The 22,224-nt window shown below is 39.5% G+C and overlaps 3 protein-coding genes across 3 annotated transcripts; 2 read left to right on the top strand and 1 right to left on the bottom strand.

Annotated features, from left to right (window-relative positions):
* The first annotated feature begins 6,906 nt into the window (after nucleotides 1-6,906).
* LOC128400421 (olfactory receptor 6B1-like) lies at nucleotides 6,907-7,851 on the top strand. Its single transcript, XM_053362605.1, has one exon. It carries the CDS (start codon nucleotides 6,907-6,909, stop codon nucleotides 7,849-7,851), a length of 945 nt encoding a protein of 314 aa, XP_053218580.1.
* A 4,376-nt stretch (nucleotides 7,852-12,227) lies between these two features.
* Nucleotides 12,228-13,208, top strand: LOC128400420 (olfactory receptor 1019-like). The gene has a single exon (XM_053362604.1). It carries the CDS (start codon nucleotides 12,228-12,230, stop codon nucleotides 13,206-13,208), a length of 981 nt encoding a protein of 326 aa, XP_053218579.1.
* A 3,235-nt stretch (nucleotides 13,209-16,443) lies between these two features.
* Nucleotides 16,444-17,391, bottom strand: LOC128400419 (olfactory receptor 1019-like). Its single transcript, XM_053362602.1, has one exon. The coding sequence runs from the start codon at nucleotides 17,389-17,391 to the stop codon at nucleotides 16,444-16,446; it is 948 nt and encodes a 315-aa protein (XP_053218577.1).
* Nucleotides 17,392-22,224: the final 4,833 nt, after the last annotated feature.

The raw sequence follows: 22,224 nt of genomic DNA, 5'->3' as shown, positions 1-22,224 counted from the left end.
GCCTCTTTATAGTTTAAAAGGCCTCATGGTTAGTGAAGCTCTCTATAGCCTTCCACCTTTCCTAGAATTCCCAAAGGGGGGAAAAAGACATCATTATGTGCCATGATTCCCACAGTCATTGAGATCACGTAGTGCAGTAGAGTGCAGCCCCCAACCACCCAAATGCTTCTTATTTTTGAGCAAAGGAAAAGAATATGCAAAACCACTTAATCTAATGACAAAGGTGTCTTTGTCATTTTCAGAAATGTATCCTATTCACCTACCATTTCTTGCCAAAAAGAAAAGCCAGACTAATATTTCTGGTGGAAACTATCATGAAGGTAAGTAAGGCCATAGAGAGGATGCATAACAAAAACAACTTTAATACAAATTGTTATGAAGTGAGAAACAACTGACACAAGCACACAGTGCCTGAGAGATGATACAGGTAGTTCCTGGTCAATATAATAATAATAATAATAAGAAGAAGAAGAAGAAGAAGAAGAAGAAGAAGAAGAAGTAGCAGTAGTTGTGGGCAAACATATCAGATGACACAGCGATTCTTCCAAAGCAGCTCTTTATTTGTAAGCTGGAACAGAACTCACTGAGGAGCTCAGTCAGCCTGCTTATACAGAGCTCCAGAACAATTGTAACTGTTGCAACTTTCTAAAACTATCCAATCACAGAAGGTCACTTTTCGATCCTTCATTTGCATACAAACTATCCAATCACTGAACGTTACTTTCGATCCTTCATTTGCATAACTATCTACAGTATCCCCCTGCTGGCCCAGGGTGAGAACATCAGTACATAACAAATAATTTATACCCCACCCATCTGGCTGGGTTTCCCCAGCCATGCTACAACTTGTGTGCCTAAATATTTGCTTCTGTATTCTAGAACCTTCTCAACAAGTGTAAATAAAGTGTAAATAAAGAGGTCATAAGAGATAAACTAAAAGTCTCTGGTGTTCTCTCCTCTGATGGAAACTGATGCCAAGATGCTGTAGGAAATGTGGTCTTTTCAGTCCCACCCAAGAACTCTTTCAGTTACCTGCAACAGAGAACAAGATGTGTATGTGCACGCACACACACCATTGCACATAAAGAAGTCAACTGCATAGACAGTTGAATATTTAATAATGGCAATAAGCTAGCAGCTTCTAGGACACCTCAAGGCAGCAGGATAATTTGGGCTCAGTAGCACATACAACTCTGTCCTTGAATACCACTTCCTGTCTCTCAGTATCTGCCACTTGATGCAGCAACCTCAGTCTGCCTAACATCCCTGAAAGAATGACACTTTTGACTACATGCAAAAAGAGGCAGCAGAGTAGTAGAAGCTATCTTACAATTTGGGTACCATTTGGTGTAGAAAATTGGTCTTAGTTTAGCACATATATAATTAACTGAAATGGTTAATCCTAGTGAGATATGTTTCAAAATACACTCCACTACATGAACCCTAGAAGTTGCAGTCATGCCCCAGCTGGCTAAAGCTTCTGCACCACAGTATTTCCACCTCATTAGTGTTTTCAGACCAATTTCAAATTCAGACTGAATTCTTTGGGAAGGTGGCCATACTAGTAATGCCAAATCCAGATGGCTAGGATCTCAGGGGAATTTAGGAGGACTTTTATGTCTTGCTCCAGATAGATATCCCACTTCTTACGTCCGGGGGCTAAGATCAGTGGGTCCTGGAGGTGGAATGAGCTGGGAAGCCCCAGCTGTGGGGGGGGGAAGGAGATGGCGATTGGAAGGTGGTCACTTTCGGTTCTGTTGAACACATTGAAACAATATGCCTTATCATTAAATGCCGAGGAGGACCAGATGTAGTCTATAACGCTTGCCCCTCTCGAACCTAGAAAAGTATAGAGTCCCCCGGACCAGTCTTTGGGTGTGCCATGCAAGCTGTGCAGCCCACAGTTTATGGTAAGCTCCAGTAGTGTGATGCCAGCCCTATTGATGGTCTTATCATGTGAATTCCACGTAGGAAACCACTCCTCTTCTATGAATAATTGTGACTTATGGGTGAATGAGCTTATATCTGCTCCGATTCTGGCATTAAAGTCCCCCATTATAAAGATCTCTGACTTTGGAAATTCAGCCACCGATTTGTCGAGGATAAATCTTAAATCCTCCCAAAACTGATTTGAATGAGAAGGGGAGGAGGTAGATGGATTGTACAAGTTTACACATATGAAGTCCCCAACCGAGCTGTTAGTGATATGTAAAGTTTGAATGGAATTACTCTCTAACCAAAAGAGAGGAGAGATATTAAGTTGAAGCTCCTGCGAAACAAATGTTACCAGGCCGCCACTAGGGCGCACATACAAATGTGTTTTGGTCGCAGGAATCACAAAGGCGTCATAGCCCGGTAGGGATGGGGGGGTGACGATTCTAGGCACCAGGTCTCTTGTATACCCATAATCTGGAATTTCGCTAAAAACTCTTCATATCCCCGCCATCCTGTTTGGACGTCCATCCCGCCACATTCCAGGATTGCTCTTTAAAACGAAGGGCGAAGTAGTTGATTGCAGATCTATTAGTAGAGGTGAAGGGAGACTGCGTTGCGACGGAGTATGAGGAGCTTCCGCCAGGCAGGCTGCCATATCATCCGTTAATGGAGTCCCAATATTTGGCAGGGATTTCTGGGGTGTTAGCCCCTTCGTGACTGCGTTCCTTTGATTTAGTAGGTTACTCTGACCAGATTTTGAGGAGATTTTTTTCTCTTGAAGTACATGTGTAAGATGCTGCTTGAGTATATCAAGCCTATTTATAACTTCCTGCTGTTCTTCTAATGGCAACTCACCATAGTATGAGATAAGGTCCCTCTCCTCTAAAGCAGCCAGATGGCTGGGCCCGCTTTGGTCATGCTTCTCTGTTGCTGGAGTAGATAAACCAGGTAGCTTGGGCTGAGAGGGAGGGTGAGGTTCCCGGGTGGGCAGCTTGAATTTCAAGACTATGTCGCGCCAGTCTGGTGAGCGGATACCTTTTTGTACGATATTACGGAAAAGAGGTTTAATCCTGGTGTCGTGAAAGACTCTCGTTGGAAAGATGCCCCAGGTGGCCCAAAACGCTTTATGCCTAACCAGTAAGGAAGGAATTTTTGGTGACTGGAAGGAGAGCAGTACTTTTTGGAACCGATGGTAGTAGTTCAAAAGTTTCACTGAACTAAGATCTATTAGCGGAGGCCAAATCTGAAGGAGTTGCCTTAGATGATCTTTGATATCTCTTGAATTATTCCATCTTGGGGACCAGGGGTCACTGCTACGTATAGTTAGACATATTTTGTTTGCTTGTAGGATCAGAGATTGAGAGTCCAATTGAGCTTTTAATAAGTGACCACCAGAACCACTTTCATGTCTAACAGGGGAGGTACACCTCTGTCCCTTTAAATCCCTCGGAGGCAGAGTGAGGTTGTGCTGCAACTCCAACAAATGGGCCTCAAGCTTTTGGTGAAGGTTATTCACCTGCATGGAGATCCCATTTATGCTCTTAAAGATGCAGCGCAGGGTCCTGATTATTAATTGGAAATGATCGAATCCCATGCCGTCGCCCAGGGCCGACTCGGACTCCCCCTTCGAGGTGGCTCTCACTTCTTTGTCATTATCCTTAGCATTATTTGTTGCCTTCGAGTTCACCCCCTCCACTTCTATGTCGGCTGTGAGGTCAATTAAAGGATTAAAACGATTGTGAGTTTCAACCGTGTAGCTATCTTCCTCGTTATTTCTGCTACAGTTAAAAAAGAAAGAATCAATCTTGGACTGTTTGGGCCTCGGGGGAGGCATTGCCTCGTCCAGGTCCCTTGGCCGCTTGCCGTGACCCATAGTGGAGATAAGGAGAAATATCCACAGTAATTGGAAATATCTTAATGCACCTTAGAGAGTATTGTAGGAGGCAGGGGAGTGGTAAGTAAGAAAAGTTGGTAGAGTTCGTTGCTTACTTACAATTCTCAGTCCTCATAACTCATCGCCTCTTAGGCAGCTCCGGCACTATACAACCTCTCCCCTCTTTATTATTTTCTGTTCTTCTTAGCCAGTAGACGAAGCAATGGACGAAACTGCAAGTTGGTCACAAGGACTACAATCAATCTTCACTGGGCGTTCATTGTTACGCTAAGTCGAATAGAGCCATAAAACAATAAAACAGTACCAATAAACTAAAAACAAAGGAAGACAAAAAGATAGGCAACTATAAGGCAGCTAATAAAACAATTAAAATGTGAACTTAAGATCAAAAGGTGACTAAAAACAACTTAAAAGCTTAATGGAAGGCGGGAGGCTCTCAAATCCAGATGGCAATACCCCCAAACATAGTGCCTAATGATGGCACACACATGAAAGCAGTGGATGGTTGGTGGAAAGACCCTGAGTGAGAGGTGGGGAAGAGAAGATATCCCAGAGTGAGAGACTGGGAGGAGATGAAGAGTTCCCAGATGAGAGCTGGGAGGGTTCACCACCTTCTGTGCATGACAAGCGTTAAGTGCTGCCTTTGAGAGAGGTCTCTGTGTTTTCTCTCTCTCTTCCTTTCTCTGTTTTATTTAGATTAGTTTCTTTTATCTTACTGTATTATGAAAAAGCTTTAATAAAATATTATGAGAAAAAGAAGAAGACAGAATTCAACTTGCTTCTTAACGGCTTGAAGGACAAAAGAGCTGGCTATGACATATATTTAGGATAGGCATATGAGAAAGACCACCTTCACTCATATTTTTATTTTTATTTTCTTTATTATTACATTTAAATTTCACATTTCCTCCAAGAAGTTCAAGGTCGCAAACATAGAACTATCTCTTCCCATTTTATACTCAAACCAACCCTGAGCTAGATTAGGTCAAGAAAAAGCGTCTGGCTCAAGGTCACCCACTTCATTGCTGAGCTGGGATTTGAACCCTGTCTTCCAGGACCTAGTCCAATACTTTAACCACTACACCACACTGGTTCTCATATGTATCCCATAAGAGCCTACTTGCTTATTAAAATAATCAATGGAGACTCTCTTATGCCTGATGTAAATTTATTTACTATGCATATACTATTTAAACAAAAATACTGATGCTAGCTTTGGGAATTCTGGGTCTTCTACTTTGGGATTTCTGGATATCTGCAACTAGACCTTAATAATTCCCTCTCTTCATACATTTACCTTAATTAATTCCCTAGCGTGTTGAATGTAAACAGATTTGTGGTTGACATCACAGTAGAGCAGTCCACAAACCTCCATGCATGACAGTTTCATAAGGATATAATGTTGCCTGTTGAGGGCAGCTCATTTTTCGTCCTGTAAAATCATTCATTTTTTGTTTCTAGAAAGAAAGAAGTGTAACTATGGTTGTTGGGGTACTGTTGTTGCAAATGTGATCTGGATCATTGTGACTAAATTCAGAAGGGGAAAAAATAAGGTGATTTTATTCGAAGTTCTTTGTTCACATTTGATTAGCCACCCATGTGGGATCTACAAGGAGCAAAGCTGGCTGCTTGATGGTGCCCAACAACTGGATTCTACTTGAATCTCAAGACAGGGTAACAAATAAAAATGGAGATAGCTGGTTTCACTCTAAGAGGTTGTAGACTCTGCTGGTTAGACTGTAGTGTAGGCTGTGAGGATGTAAATTAAAAGCCTTAATGTAGCACAAAGGAGGGATATGATGCAGCATCTTCAGATAAGATATTCATGATAATTTGGCCTAAAAGCAAAACATGCCATCTCATTATAATAATGAAATCACCATTACCTTTTAAATATGTTGCTAAACTTGAATGAACTTGCCAATTTTAGATGATTGGGCAAATGCTTACCAAATTGAAATAGAAGATATTTAAATAATGATACAAAAGTGCTCATTTGCCTTTGCATTTGACCTGAAAGACCATACTCATGTAATATGAGAAAAACATAAATAGAAGAGAAATGTGGTTACATGTAGCACTTAAAATGGTACTTAAGTGGCACTTAAGATCCAATAAGCTTTACTTACTCTTATTGCACATGTGTTAGTGCTATCTGAGTGCAGTACTGTCAATTTCCATAGGCAACTAGATTTTTTGAATTGCTTCTGACAGAGACAAATAAGGAACAACAAACGGAAGTCATGAACAATGGGTTTCATTAAACTAAGTTTTACTCAGAATAGACCTGCTGAAATGAATGAACATGAATAAGTCCATTCATTTCAGTGGACCTTCTCTGAGTAAATATTTGCTTATTTCATAAAAGGTAATCTGTACAACTTCATTTTTTTTTTCCTTTTTTGCAAGCGAATAAGTTTCAAAGTACCGGTAATATTTGTTTAAAATCTACACTGATGTCACCTGTGTCTCACCTATAAAATAATTAGAGAAAATTATGTTTCCTCTTCTGGAAGCTGTTTGGTATTATACTTCACTATACATATTTTTCTGGACTCTTTGGGACTTCTCAGGAGGCATGTGCAGTGGAACCATCTGCGCACTCGCGGGTCACGATTCAGCACTTCTGCGCATGTGCAAACACGATTTAGTACTTCTGTGCATGCGTGAGCGCCGAAAGCCAGAAGTAACCCGTTCCGGTACCCGTTCTGGGTTCAGCACAGTACACAACCTGAAAATGCATAACCTGAAGCGTCTGTAACCCGAGGTACCACTGTATAGGGCTACATTTAGTCTGTTCATAATATCGCAGAAAACCAATGAGATTTATGTTTTATAGAAGAAAAAAAAACTTCATCAGAAAACAATAAATAATCTGTTCCTTTCATCTGCTGAACCGAGGAAATTGCTTATTAAAAGAATGATCTCCACATTCACACACTTGTGCACATGCACATAAAAACTCAGGGTGTAGTCATACTTGTATATTAAATGTTATGTATCAGATTTGAATGATGAAACCTGTATTTCTACCTATTGCCTTTTGCAGTTCCTTGAAATACCCTGAGGAGCATTTCATGGATAATAAACAATGGAACAATCAAACAATGGTCAAAGAATTCATCCTCCTTGGATTTGGAAATATCCATTCATTTCAGCTCCTTTTCCTGGTATTTCTAGTGATTTACCTTGTGACCATGTTGGGAAACCTTTTGATTGTTATCTTAGTTGCAGCTGATCAACACCTACACACTCCCATGTACTTCTTCCTAGCAAATTTGTCTTCTTTAGAGTCATGCTACATCTCAACTATTTTGCCCAGAATGCTGAACAGTTTCATAACTGGGAACCAGTCTATGTCTGTGAATTCTTGTTTCATGCAACTGTATTTCTTTGGGGCCTTGGCTACTGCAGAATGCTATCTGCTTGCTGCTATGTCTTACGATCGGTATCTAGCAATCTGCAAACCATTGCATTATATGACCCTTATGAATGCCCGGTTCTCCCTGCAACTTTCAAGTGGTTCTTGGGTCATTGGATTCATCGTTAATACTTTAACGACCTCTTCAATGATGCACTTAATATTCTGTGGACCTAATGAAATCGACCACTTCTTCTGTGATTTTGCACCATTACTTCAACTGTCTTGTAACGATACCCTGAAAATACAGCTGCTGATTTTTGTTCTGTCAGCTCTGTTTGGATTGGTGCCATTTCTTTTAACACTTATTTCCTACAGCTGCATCATAAAAACCATTCTGAGGATCCCATCCACTTTAGGAAGGAAGAAAGCATTTTCCACCTGCTCATCACACCTCATTGTGGTTACACTCTTTTATGGCACTATAGTCATTGTATACGTGTTACCAAAAACCAGAACACTTAGAGACCTTAACAAGGTCTGCTCTGTCTTCTACACTGTCTTAACACCCTTGGTGAATCCTTTCGTTTACAGCCTGAGAAATAAAGACATTAAACAAGCACTAAGGAAAGGTGTGAGATATTTTGTCGATAGATCATAAGCATTATCAGGCTTTCTTCTGTATACTCCCGAAATGGGGAACTGGTTGGACTTCAACTTACACGAGTTCCAGCTACCATGGATAATGGTCAGGGTTGATGAGAGAAGCAGTTTGGCAACATCTGGAGGGCCTTTTTTATTTAAATAAAAATGTAAAAGCTGCCGCTACTATATCAATGAGATGGCTACCATGATCATACCTTGCTTTCATAGGGAAGTGACTTGTTTGAATTAGAATGCTAAATTGCATATACAGCCTCGTTTGATCCATTCAGTTAATATGTATGTGATTATGACAAACATGCAATTGCACCTATGTACAAACTCATGCACATGCTCTGGACTTGTGAATGGGGAACATATTTCTTCCTATCACAAGCAGCTTTAAACACAAATCAATTCAGACAGGTTTAGTAAGGAATACATTTGTTGCTACTAAACAGAAGTGTTTCAAATGACATTTGAAACACTGCTGTTTAGTAGCAGCAAATGTATTCCTTATCACACAAGAGACCACAACACTGTTTCCTATATTTTCCTTTGGGTGCCTAGGTCTTCCAAATAAGCTTATGCAGGTCATGTGGCGCAATGGGTCAATGCATCTGTGGTACAAGCTGTGGCCAGGATTCCTGCATTGCAGGGAATTGGACTCGATGATTCTCAGGGTCCCTTCCAACTCTACAGTTCTATGAATCTGTGGTTCTATGGTTCTATAGTTCTATGTAGTGCTGATCTTCCAGAATATAGCAGCTAGCTCATCCCCATAATGTAAGCTCCCTGAGGCACCAACCACCTCACATTGCCAGCTGGTTACAGTGACTTGTTGCTTGGTCTGATGATCCTGGAACTTGGAGGTCTACCCAGCTGAATGCTGGACAGTGTGAGGAAACAGGTTTCCTGTCATCTCACAGCTGTGCTAGGTGGCAATAGGAACCTCTTCTAGTTCTGAAGCTAGGGTTTGGGCTTTTACTGGGATGCTGTTGTCCAAAGGCTATTGGCATTCCCTTGCTGTATGCCAAAATTCATCCCACATGTGTTTAGAACACAGCTGCAAATGCTTTTGTTCTGTTAATAAAGTTTGACCCTTTAGTCCAACTTTCCTGTGTGCAAGTCTTTATTCTGGGGTGGGGGTAGGCAGTGCATATGTCTTATGTTGTGAATTATCTTACAATGAACCATCATATCCACTCACTTGTTCAACTCAATTACTTCACTTGAATAAAACTGAAACAGAATTCAAACCTTAAGAGGGTCATTCCAGAGTAGGCTCTCAAACCATTTACTGTGCAATCCTATACATGTCTACTTAGTACTAAGTAGGTCTGTGCATAGGCCCCACAATCTGCCCTGTGTGGCCTTGATCTGTATCCCCCAGACTGGGCCTATTTGCTCTGTGCTACCCCTGTAGCTACCTACCATACCCTGGATTCATCCCTGAAGCAGTGCTAAAATGCTAAAAGCAAAACAAAACAAAATAGACAGGAAAGGATGGTTGCCAGATCAGATCCTCCCACCTGGTAGCTTCTTCCCTATGATCAGCTCTTTAATGAATGAGTCACTCATGAAGAAACAGCACCATGCAGGGTCAGAACCTTTCACTTAACTGATGTTAAGCAGAATATTCCAACTTTACATGGTGCTGGAATGAGGAGAACCTGGAGGGAAAGAGGAGGAGAACCTGGAGGGTGTATGTTACTTTCACTCACGTGTGCATTTCTATGCTCGCTTTATACCCCATTATATGCATTTTTATGCACTCTACTTGGCCGGGAGCTCCATTGCAAAATTTGAAGAAATGCAAATTTCAAGGGATGCCCATGTTTGGATTCACATATCTTTCAGAATGTGTGAATTAGATAGATTTGCCTTTAAATGTGAACTGAATTAAATTTCTCCCCCATCTCTGCTTTGAAACAAGACAATGGTTTTATGCCATAAAGCAATTCAATTATATGATATACATCTTAGGTATTTTTACTTAGAAGTCAGCCCTACTAGCCTTAGCGGGTTTTACTTCAAAATAAGTGTGTGTACAGGATTGCAACTTAACTACGCATTTAGAGTCTCTTATGAATCCATACAATATAATTCAGTTTTGTCAACTGACCAAAAATTAGTTCCCCCCCATGACTACCCATTTTCCCCTATTGCAGCTTTCATTAGTGAAAATGTAGGTAATGAATTCCTTAGGCTCCTCAAGTTACAGTTGCCTGCACAACTGGCACCAATTAAACTGAGTATATAGCAATGAACTAGGTGTGTTTCTTTCCTTATTTTTGCAAATCTGTAAGGCCACGTGCTCTGTGAGAGACACTGCACTTTTTTCTAACACTGGAAGGATGCTGCAGTCAAAACAATCAAATGCACCAATAACACCTTAGAAGCGGTAGGAATTTCAATCCTTTAGCAAAATTACGAAGAATCAATAGACACTCTAACTGTCTCCTAAGTTAGACATGAATGGAGCATTATTTCCAGTAAGGTATGTTAATGCAGAAATGAGGAACTTATTAAATGACCTGTATATTTATACATTTAGAATTTTGGTCTTCAGCATAACAGCAACCATGGGTTTAATAAGAGGGTGATATCAAGTTCACTAGAAATCACGATTTGAGAGTATTTTACATCAAACGTTGAGTTTGTTCTGCTTACTAAGCCACTAGAACTGGTTCAGCATTTAGTTCTGAAGAACTTCTGTATGTCTAGATTGAAATAAGTGCTCAAAGTTGGAAAATCAGCCACTTTTTTTTTACCCATCAATGGGGTACATGGATCATTCATGTAGAGGCTCATGGTGCATACAGAGCTTGATGAGTATTGACTTTTAGCAGGGTTAACTGTAAGCAGGACTTGCTGGTTGCTCTTAAGGGTTTGCTAGAAGCTTCTGTGATGTGAGCCAAAGAGCAAGAACTGAAGGAATGTTGTCCTATCACTCTTTGCATGAGGCTTGTGCCCCCTATGAGGAGAGAGAAAGTCCAGTACACTCCTACAAAGGGACTGTGGAAAGGAGTCATCATAAATATCCCACATGTAAGAAAGACACCATAGACAGTGTGGGTCTTCTATGAAACCTGTTGCACCACCACTCCAAACACAACATAGAAGTAATCAGTTTCTCTCTTTGTCGGTGAAAAACTATGAAATAACTTGCAGCTTCGGAGTGTTTTGCTGAAAGAGGAAGCCTCTTCTAAGAGAGAGCAGGCCAACCGGCACAGGGCTGGTGTTCAGGAGCTATTCCTGATATTTTGAATCACTATGAGATTGCATTGAATTGCATTGTTTTGATGATCTTTTTTGGTTAAATTATTGTTTTGATATTATAGTGATCATAGGGATCATTTTTTAACACTCTTGTTACTGTGAGCCACTTTGAGATCAACCTTTGTTGAAAAGCAGAATAAATATGATGTGGGCTGAGTTCTGTGTACACCTATAGAATCCACATAACAATCTCTGTAGATGTTATTTTCAGGCTGAATGCAACAGAAGCATTGGCTACCATTGTCACAAAAAATGGATGTAGCTCAGTGGCAGAGCATGCAGAAAGCCCCAGTTTCAACCCCTGGCATACCACCCATTCTGTGATTACTTTATGAATAGGCAACATGTGTTGTGAAAGACCTTTGAGACCCCAGAGAGCTGTTACCAGCTAGAATGGACCATACTCGTCTAGATGGATCAGTGGTCTGAGTCAGTATGAGGCAGCTTCGTAAGTTTGGAAATTCTGCAAAATTCAATATTTTTTATTCACACACAGTTACCAAAGTAGCAGGAACCAATAAGGTCCCACAATCAGCTAAGTTAGCAAATAATACTATTGTGATTACAAGGTTAATTGATAAAACCACCCTTCATTAGAAGACACTTCCAAGCCAATCTCAACATGTTCATCGAGATATGAACATGCAAAGGTCTGCTTTCTCAGATCAACTATTTTTTTTGCCCAAATTCTATATATACAGTATGTGAAATATTAACCTTTATATGAGACTGATAATCTTTATTTTATGGATATATATCCTGCCTTTGAGAAGACATTATCCCTCTTGAACTCTGCAATGTCTGGCTGACATTACATTGCATGCATAGCCCATCCTCTGCTTCATACCTCATTCTCCTAAGAAGTTAGAGGCAAAGTTACAGACCCATGTCAAATAGAACATTTTGGTGGGTCACTCCTGTACTAAAGAGTTAGTTTTGCAACACCTGTGGAATTATTTCATATAACCTCTTAATTTGCCATGTTTCTTACAGATTTTATCCATCTTTGAACTATTAAAAGATCCATGAACAGATTTGATTTTTTAAGAACTGTGTATATGGTTATCTTCACGAGTGTACTTCTGTTTCTGTTATTCATGCATAGTAAATGCAATGGGAACCCAGAACTGGAGGAACCAGACAGACTTTTCGGAATTCATTCTCTTGGGATTTAGTGAAGTTCCTGAACTACAGTTAATTTTCTTTTTGATGTTTCTTCTGATCTACACTGTGACCATGACTGGAAACCTTCTGATTGTTGTTCTTATCATGTGTGACCAGCATCTCCATACCCCCATGTACTTCTTTCTGGGAAATCTTTCATGCCTGGAGACCTTCTACAGCTCAACCATAGTACCCAGGATGCTAGCAAGTTTCTTGACTGGAGAGAGGACAATTCCTATGTGGGGCTGTTTTTTACAATATTATTTCTTCGGCTCTCTTGTGGGTTCAGAATGTTATCTGCTGGCTGCTATGTCTTATGATCGGTATTTAGCAATTTGCAAGCCTCTTCACTATTCAGCCTTAATGAATCATACATTGTGCATACAGATTATGATGGGATCATGTGCAAGCTGTTTTCTACTTAACACTATAACAACATGTTTGATGTCCCAGCTATCATTTTGTGGTCCTCGTATTCTTGATCATTTCTTCTGTGATTTCACCCCAGTTATAAAGCTTGCCTGTGGTGATACACAACAGATGGAATTAATGGCTTTCTTCCTTTCTTCCCTAATAGCTCTAGCCCCATTTCTTTTGATTTTGGTGTCCTATAGTTTGATCATCTCCACTGTCCTAAGAATTCCATCAAACACAGGGAGACGAAAGGCCTTTTCCACTTGTTCATCCCATCTTACGGTGGTTATAGTTTTCTACGGAACCCTTGTCATTGTCTACATGTTTCCCAAAACAAACACATTGAAAGACCTGAACAAAGTCTTCTCCATCTTTTATACAGTTCTAACTCCCATTGTCAATCCCATTGTATATTGCCTGAGAAACAGAGAGATAAAGGAAGCTATGAGTAAGCTTATCTGTCAGTTGCTTAGTTTTGTAAGGAGAAGTACATTTTTCCACAGCAGCTTTGGGTAGAATGAATAAAGAATTTCTGATTGGATTGTGAACTGATATAGGATAATGTCTGGATTAGATCCAATGAATTGTTTGGCAGAGTAAGGCACTTCTGACAAAAAAAGACTCTCCTCCCTGGAAGAGAGGGGAGTGGTTGTGGGCGGGAGCCCGAGCTCTGCCCCTAGCAGGGGGCGTTAGCCCCCTGCCTCCCCCACTCACCTGGCTGGTGCCCACGCCCATCGGCAGGCACCCAACCAGGTGCCTCCGAGGGGGCGTTTACAGCAGCCTATATGCTGTGGCGCCAGCCCCTCCTTGGCCTCATTCTTCTCTCCGTCGTCCCATCGCGAGTCACCCACCCTCCACTCCCTTTGAGCTCAGGGTCTTAGTTCCTTGGCCTTGCTATGGACCTTAGGTTGGTCGCCCTGGGTGTCCAGGGGGCCTGGTAGGAATTTTTCCATTTGGCATTAGACTTTTTGGTTTTTTCGCCTACCTCGTAGCAATCGTCACAACTTTTGTGGTATTGGTGGGTAGGTTAGGCATTGGAATAATGTGTTGTGGTGTGTTGAAGGGCTAGGTGTGGCCATCACCTATGCCTTCAATTTTTGGGTATTCCGTTAAAGGAATCTGGCGGTCGTGTACTCTATCCAATGCCTGCTTGGCGGGAGGCCATGGCACGACCCTCGGTGACATCAGGGGAGAGCCTATAGTTGGATTAGCATCAACAGGCTCCACCTACTGGTGAATAATCCCTCCTTGTTTTAGACATCCAATGCCTAAGCCAATACCTTTTCACTGCTGTAATCAATAAAGTTGTGGCCTTTTCTTGCCCATTAACCTTATATCACGTGTCCTTGTGTATTCATTCCACATTGCGGGGGTCGGGTCCTCGAACCACAACACCTTCTTATGAATAGAAGACATTCCTCCATCAGAGAAAATTTCTTAGAATCACCCCTCTGTGTTGAGTGAGTGAATAAATATTTCTGGTCATCTCAAATGATATCCAGCTAACTTCATTATTTCCTTCTGACCCAACTGAAGTTTAACCAATGTGAAGAAAATATTTTTGCTTAATCTGTTGCATGAACATAGAAGCTCCTCTATGTGTTTCATATCAGTGTCACTGAATTGTTATCTACAATTGGAATAAGAAAAATGATGACGGTCAACCTGCCTTTTAGGAGACAATGTCCCACAAAAATGTGACCCCATCCCAAAATAAGAGGAACTGGACTCAAAAGCAGTAAGGTGAATAGCAAATGATTTAATAAGCATTTTGGACCCTGCTTGACCTTCCTTGGGGAAAAATAAGTTTATAAAATAATAATTACAAAACAGAATAATAGGTTATATAACTACCATAACAATCTTTTTAGATTGCATTACAAGCTAGGAAAAGAAAACAATGTCCTTTTCATGAAAGCATCACAAATAATATGATAAGACAAAAGCAAGGAACAACAAATGATATATACAGGGATAGACTGGACAGGATGGGGGGGGGGAATGAGAAAAAATAAACAAGGATTTTTTGTAAGGCATGGTCCTCAATGGTGGGAAAAATGAAAAAAGAAGAAAGCTCGGAGACAGCATAATTGTAGGAAGAAGTCAAAGTACATAGTGGATGACTGTAATAAAAGGGAATGTGGAACAGAAATGCCAGATTCCTGCATGATATGCATAATATACTCATAATATCACAATACAAATCACTTTATAAAATTCCTACTACAAAGCCTTCTGTTACATCCATTGCCTATTGAATTGTACACTGCATTGACTATATATGCCATTTTACATTAAAATGATAAACAACAGATAATAAAGTACTCGTATTCTCTGTGAGAGCAATCTTATACACAAGAAGCTGGTATAAAGCAAGCCAGCATAAGTTAACCCAGTGTAAAATTATGTCAAAACCATACTCTGTTCAGGAGCAAGGTAGCTGCCAATCCAAGCCTGTCAGAAGGAAAACAAGCTTTTAAAAAATAACCTGACTTGTATTATCCATCTTTCCATGTCATGTTACTGCCTAGCTCTGTCACCGCCATGCCCCCAGACTGTCCCTTTTGGTGGTAATTACACTGGTCTCAGCTCAGCTGAGTTGGGAATCAACTGGCTGAGCTGAAGATCCACCACATCCTAACTCACTCATCCCAGTGAATCTTGCCATAAGATTGCCTCCATCCTTTCTATTTTATATACTTTAATATATCCCAAATACAGATTCACTAAATCCTGCTTTTTATTATTTCTCCATTCTATTTCTCCACTTATTTGTCTTCACATTGTTGTCCATCTCTGGTTCTGATTAAATTCAATAGATTAACCATATATATTAGTTAACCAACAGTCTATTGAGATTTTGGCATTCAATCCTTCTTCCTGCAGTTAACAATTTCCAATATTATCCCTCTGAACACTATCCTTAAGATATTGAAACAATATTGCTAGTGGGTCATTGGGAAGATCATAACCCAAAATATCCTTTGTTTCACTCAGAAGTAAACTCAAATATATCTGAATTTTCCTACATGACCACATGATCTGAAATATGTCAATCACAGGAATTTTGCACTTCCAGCAATTATTTGATGTTCCTATTTAATCTGTTTGGTGTCATCCCAGTCATCACAGAAATAAAGGACCAGCAAATATCAGTATGTAACTCCATCAATAAAAAAGCCCCCTTAAGCAGCTGCTGCTACAGCAACAGCAATCACCTAAGCATGCCTTTAATGAAAAACATGGGATTCTTGTTAGGTAGGTTTGCCATATATTGAACAGCAAAAAAGAGACCAGCCCAAGCTGCTGCAGGGAAAAGAGATGCGCAGGTGTGCGGGGCTGCCACTGCCACACCCATGCACCTCTTTCCCTGGCTCAGGCTGGCAGTGGCCATGGCATGCAGAGAAGCCCATGTCCAAGCCCAGGCTGGCTCCCAGAGAGGAATTCATACCTGCTATATAACAACAGTGTGGCATGGCAGTTAAGCTAAGGATTGTGCTTCAGTTTGTCATCCAAACTGGGAACAGTAGTTAAGGTCTCTCCTTAACCATGATGTATAGCCAGTAGGCTATGATTAGTAACATTAACCATAAACTCAAGCATAGATGAAACACTAAGGCAAGCCTTAGCACAACTGTCCTGCTTTGCTGTGGTTAAAATACTCAGGAGGAACAGAGAAGATGTGAACTTCACAATGTCATGGTAAAGAATATCTTGGCTTACACGGATGTGTGGACAAAGCTTCTGCAGATTATTCTAAAAGCCTGCATTTGCTTATGACCCTCCGTAAAGATTCCTTCACCTCTTTGTTCCTTAGGCTGTAGATAAGTGGATTGATTAGAGGGGTTAAGACTGTGTAGAAGACTGAAAAGATTTTGTCCACTTCCCGCAGAGCTTTCCTTTTTGGAAGTGCATATACAAATATTAAGGATCCATAAAATATAGAAACCACAATAAGGTGGGAAGAACAGGTTGAAAAGGCCTTTTTCCTCCCTGTTGAAGATGGGATCCGTAAGATGGTGGCAATTATACACACATAAGACATCAGTGTCAAGAGACAAGAAGGAATAGTGTCTATGGCTGAGACTGTAAGACCCACCAGTGTCACCAAAGTGGTGTCACTGCAAGATAGATTAATCACCGGTGTCAATTCACAAAAGAAATGATCAATTTCACTGGGACCACAGTAATATAGTTGTGACATTAAACTTATTACTATTGTCATAACGGTAATCCCACATAGCCAGGACCCAGCTGACAAGAGAAAGCAGAGTTTCCCATCCATAAGAGTGGCATAGTGGAGGGGCTTACAAATGGCTAAATAGCGATCATAGGACATGGCAGCCAACAGGTAGCATTCAGCAACAACTAGGAATCCAAACCAATAAAGCTGAGTGAAACAGCCACCAATAGATATACTTCTATCCCCTGTCAGGAAGCTGGCTAACATCCTGGGAAGGAGAGTTGATGTATAGCAGGTCTCCAAGCAGGACAAGTTTCCAAGGAAGTAGTACATAGGAGTGTGAAGGTGATGATCAGAGACTACCAGAGTGATGATTATGATGTTTCCAACCACAGTCACAGTGTAGATGATTACGAACACCATGAAGAATGGAATTTGTAATTTTGGGTCATTTCCAAATCCCAGAAGGGTAAATGTGGTTATTGCTGTTCTATTGCTTATTTCAAAATTCTCCATAGGTTCACTGGAAGTTAACTGCTAAAATTGTTGTTTCCCCAGAATTTTAATATTCCAGATTGCAATGATTGCAATCATTCAAATAAAATTTGGAAGAATTTTGCCTGTAGTTAGTGACCATGAAGTGATACATCTATATAAATGATGAATCGTGGATATAGTTTAGACTACAGATCAGCTGAAAATTACAACACAGTTGTGCAGCTCCTTGCGTCACCGTTGACATCTCATCATCAGTATTTTGCAGACCAGAGAATGCTTATTGATGGCACGCTATATATACTATAAAAAACCTTTACAGCTTAAACAGTACAGTAAAAATATAGAGCAACAAACTGTTGGTGGTGGGTCTGGTTCTCTGACTCCAGTCAAGCAGACTATGCAAAATATGAGCTCCGGTGCTTCTAATACATCTTCATTCACTACAATGAAAGGAACACTTTTCAGTGCACTGACCATTTTACTCAGAAGGTTGGATACAGACCATGACAGCTACCTTTAGCTCCCTTGGAAATAAATGAGAGATTTCAGTCATGACTAGCATGTCTCATTGATTTCATTGGGACCAAATTCAATTAACTTAGCCTGAATCCATCTCACAGGTACCCCCTGAGGCTTCATTCATATTCACTTTCCACAACATGGAATAACTTCCCAGTGATGTGCTCCTACACTGCAAAGCAGGGGTGAGCTGAAGGTAATGGCTTTTGATTTCCAATTGTGTGGCATCAACATTAAATTCACCTGCTGAGAGATAGAAAACTTGAGATAACCTGAAGTATACTTTTATATGAATGGACTGCAAACTCATTTATTTTCTGGTAATGAAAACAGCTTAGACTTGTTCCTTCATTCTATCTGTACACATTTAAAATTAACTTTGGTTGGTAGATTCTTTAGTTCTCATTTTAATTAGATTATGATTCTGGTCATGCTTTATGTAGGGAGAAAATATGACTAAACATTGCCACAGAGGAAGGGCTGTTTATGTTGGGATTTTTATGCCTACGTGCCATTTGATGCAGCTTCTCACAAAAGCAGTTAAGAAGTTGGCTGAAGGCCAAGAAGACTGAGCAGAGGGGGTTATTCTGCCTAGAGATATGGGACCTTGGCTACAACTCTGCTATTGGTTGAGGTCTCCACACAGGCATGATGACTCATGACCTTCCTTGGCTGGATAGTTGGTTGGTCAGTGTATTTTCTGAGAGCCATTTGGAGTATGTTAAGTGAGAGAGTTAAGATCCTTGTCTGTATCCTTTATATAGTAACTTGTGAGTCTGCTGTAAATAATAAAACACCTATAAGTAACCAAGTTACTGGTAGCAGCGTCTTGTTCCTGCTTCATCCTTCCTGCCCACAACTGATTGCTTCTGGAAGTCTGCGTATGCTCTGCTATACAGTGGTACCTCGGGTTAAGTACTTAATTCATTCCGGAAGTCCGTTCTTAACCTGAAACTATTCTTAACCTGAAGCACCACTTTAGCTAATGGGGCCTCCTGCTGCTGCCGTGCCGCCGGAGTATGATTTCTGTTCTTATCCTGAAGCAAAGTTCTTAACCTGAAGCACTATTTCTGGTTAGCGGAGTCTGTAACCTGAAGCGTATGTAACCTGAAGCGTATGTAACCCGAGATACCACTGTATTCAACTGCAATCCTGCAACAGGTTAAAGTTGTGAAACACCAATAGTTTACAAGGGTCTTTCCTCCTTACTGGCACCCTCTCTCTCAATTGAATAACAGTTTGTAAAGAGGGACACACACCAAAGAGTATGATCTAAGGAAGCAGAAGAACATCAGTTGCTGAAGATGTTTGAAGCTAAGCAAGATAATTCAGAAGTGATGAAGTGATAGATAAGTAATTGCAAGGAGAACAAATGTAAGAAGTATCAAATAACAGCATATTATTATTATTATTATTATTATTATTATTATTATTAAATAAATCTGCCTTCTGGAATGGATTCCTGGATAATCGCATCAGTGTCCAATACAATTTTCATGAAAATGGTATGCACTGTGATATTTGAGGCCAATTTGGGTGTTTTCCCCAAACAAAAAGGTCTGATGAATTTCAAGGGGAAATCAAAAAAAGGTTAACAAATCTTTAGGGAGAGTCATGTGAGAGCCACAAGAATGCCATTCAGAAAATATATCTGTTGTACTCATGTTCCATGGGCTACAACTCAACACAGTAATGCTAAAGTAATTGAAATTAATGCCCATTTCTGTGTTGCCAAAGACTGAAACTATACACCAACTTTCCTGAGGGTGCCATTCAACTTAATGGGACTTAGTTCTGTGTACGCATGCATAGGTCTGTACTGTAAATGTTTGGCAAATAGTGAAATTAATGTCCTGGTTTTTGCATTTCAGAGGAAAGACAATTGGAGCACACACACACATGGAGAGAGAGAGAGAAAGAGAGAGAGAGAGAGAGAGAGAGAGAGAGAGAGAGAGAGAGAACTTTCTCTTTATGTCATTTGCTTTTCCAGCAATGAAAGGAGAATAATAATAATGTTACCATTCCTCTTGACCATCAGATGGAACCAAGGCAGAACAGCTTAGTGATTCATTTCCTCAGCTGCGATGATCACAACTTGTCCAGATGCTTCACATGACAGCATCTCATGCTAACATGTTTTGCAAGAAGAGGGATTATATAAGAAGTTGGAAATGGTCACAAGGGATCAGTATGAAGAACAACCTCTTGAGTTTTCCAAGAAGAGCTGCACTTAAATTGCTCTTCTGGGAAAAGGAGGCATATTCCCTTTGTAAAATGATGGTTCTACTTTAATTAAGAATGTATTGTAGATATCAATATTGTGCAGTTTGAAGTGACTGGAAGCTTAATAATAATGTGTGTGTGTTTTTCTGTAAATAATTTTTTTATTGATTTTACAATTTTAACTCCAACAATTATTCTTTGTAAAAAAGAAAACAAAAGCAAAAACACAAAACAGAAACAACAAAAACAACAACAACAAAAATATAAAAAACACAAACATAAGGCAACAACACTTTTTTCAATATATAAACATCATTTCTTTCTTTTTTGGAGGTTCTCTTTAACCTCCTGACTTCCCTCCATTCCCTTTTCTGGTTCATTGAATGTATACATGTTCTGCATAATTATAATCAAACCTCTTATTCTTATTCTCATTATTTTATCAACATTTAACTGATTACCATCAAACCTTAATATCTCAATTCAAATTTCCTTTCTTTAACTATCTCATTTTTAACTGCTTGCAAATGTTTAATCAAAGCCTGCCAATGTTTCTACTTGTTTACAATATTTTTGTTCATACACAATAAAGGTTTCCCCCCCTTTTAAGTTTCTCATTATCAATGTCTCTAAGCTTTTCTGTGAGTTTAGCCATTTCAGCATAGTCCATCAATTTCAGTTCCATTCTTCTGTTGTTGGTATCATGTCTTCCTTCCATTTTGGGCTAATAGAATCTGGGCTGTTGTTGTTGCGTACATAAACAATTTATTCTTTTCCTTCAGGATTTGGCTTCCTGTTATTCCTAATTCTGGTTTTTAAATAAAAGTCAATTTAAACATTTTCTTCAATTCGTTATATATCATTTCCCAGTAACTTTTAACCATTTAACATTCCCACCACATGTGGTAAATGGTACCCTCTTTGTCTTTGAATTTCTTGAATTTCCAACATTTATTAGAACTTGTTCTATATATTTAGCAAGTTTTACCGGTGTTATGTACCAACAGTACATCAATTTCATATAGTTCACTTTCAGTGTTGTACATGCAGGGAATTTCAGATTCACCTTCCAAAGTTTTCCCCAATCACTCATTTGAATATTATGTCTCAGATCTTTTGCCCACTTAATCATCACACATTGAACCTCTTCATCCTTTGTTTCCCATTCTAGCAGCAAGCTGTACATTTTCTTCAATAATTTGGCATTGTCCTATACAATTTCTCTTTTAAATCTGGATATTATATAACTAAAATATATCTTTTTATCTTCTTTAAAAATCTCATTTAGTTGAAAATATTGTAACTGATCTGTTATATTTTCTCTTATTTCCTCAAATTTTCTTAATTTTAATTGATTTTCCATTTCAATTAGGAGCTCTCTATATGTTGGCCAATTTGTCCTCATATTTATCTTTTTGAGAGATATTGCTTCCATGGGTGACAACCACCATTGTGTCTTTTGTTCTATTAAATTTTTATATCTCTCCCAAACTTTATAAGTTGTGTTTCTGATTATATGGTTCTGAAATCCTTTATGCACTTTCACTTTTTCATATCAAAAATACACAAGCCATTCAAAACTATTGTCATGTCCCTCAAGATCTAATAGATCAGTGTTTTCTAATTTAATCCACTCCCTGATCCAGCAAACACAAGACGCCTCATAATATAATTTAAGATTTGGTAGGGAACAGCCTCCCCTGTCTTTAATATTCGTAAGTAGTTTTTATTTTATTCTTGGCTTTTCCCCCTTCCAGATGATTTTTGTAATATCTTTTGGCCATTCTTTGAAGCATCTTATGATTGAAATAAAAATAGCATTTTTGGCAATACGTTCATTCTGATTACCGAAATCTTTCCTAAAAGTGATAAGTTCATAGATAGATTTCTTTTTTATTTATTTCCACATTTTTTCATAATTATATTTATAAATATTTATATTCTTTGCTGTTAACCATATCCCTAAATATTTCACTCCTTTTGGATGAAATCATTGTCCAGACCCGTAGAAATATTATTCAAACTATGCAGCTCTTGGAGAGCCATTTTACATGCCTTTGTTCTCTGTAGTGTTCAGAGAAAGACTAACAGCCACCACCCTTTCCAGAT

The sequence above is a fragment of the Podarcis raffonei genome, chromosome 13 (genome assembly GCF_027172205.1).
Source record: "Podarcis raffonei isolate rPodRaf1 chromosome 13, rPodRaf1.pri, whole genome shotgun sequence".
NCBI lineage: Eukaryota > Metazoa > Chordata > Lepidosauria > Squamata > Lacertidae > Podarcis > Podarcis raffonei.
Note: the sequence above shows the minus strand (reverse complement) of the source record. Positions and strands in the feature narration are given on the sequence as shown.

Bases quoted from the DNA above. Each gene is read 5' to 3' on its own strand.
- LOC128400421 (XM_053362605.1), top strand. From the start codon at position 6,907: ATGGATAATAAACAATGGAACAATCAAACAATGGTCAAAGAATTCATC.
- LOC128400420 (XM_053362604.1), top strand. From the start codon at position 12,228: ATGGGAACCCAGAACTGGAGGAACCAGACAGACTTTTCGGAATTCATT.
- LOC128400419 (XM_053362602.1), bottom strand. From the start codon at position 17,391: ATGGAGAATTTTGAAATAAGCAATAGAACAGCAATAACCACATTTACC.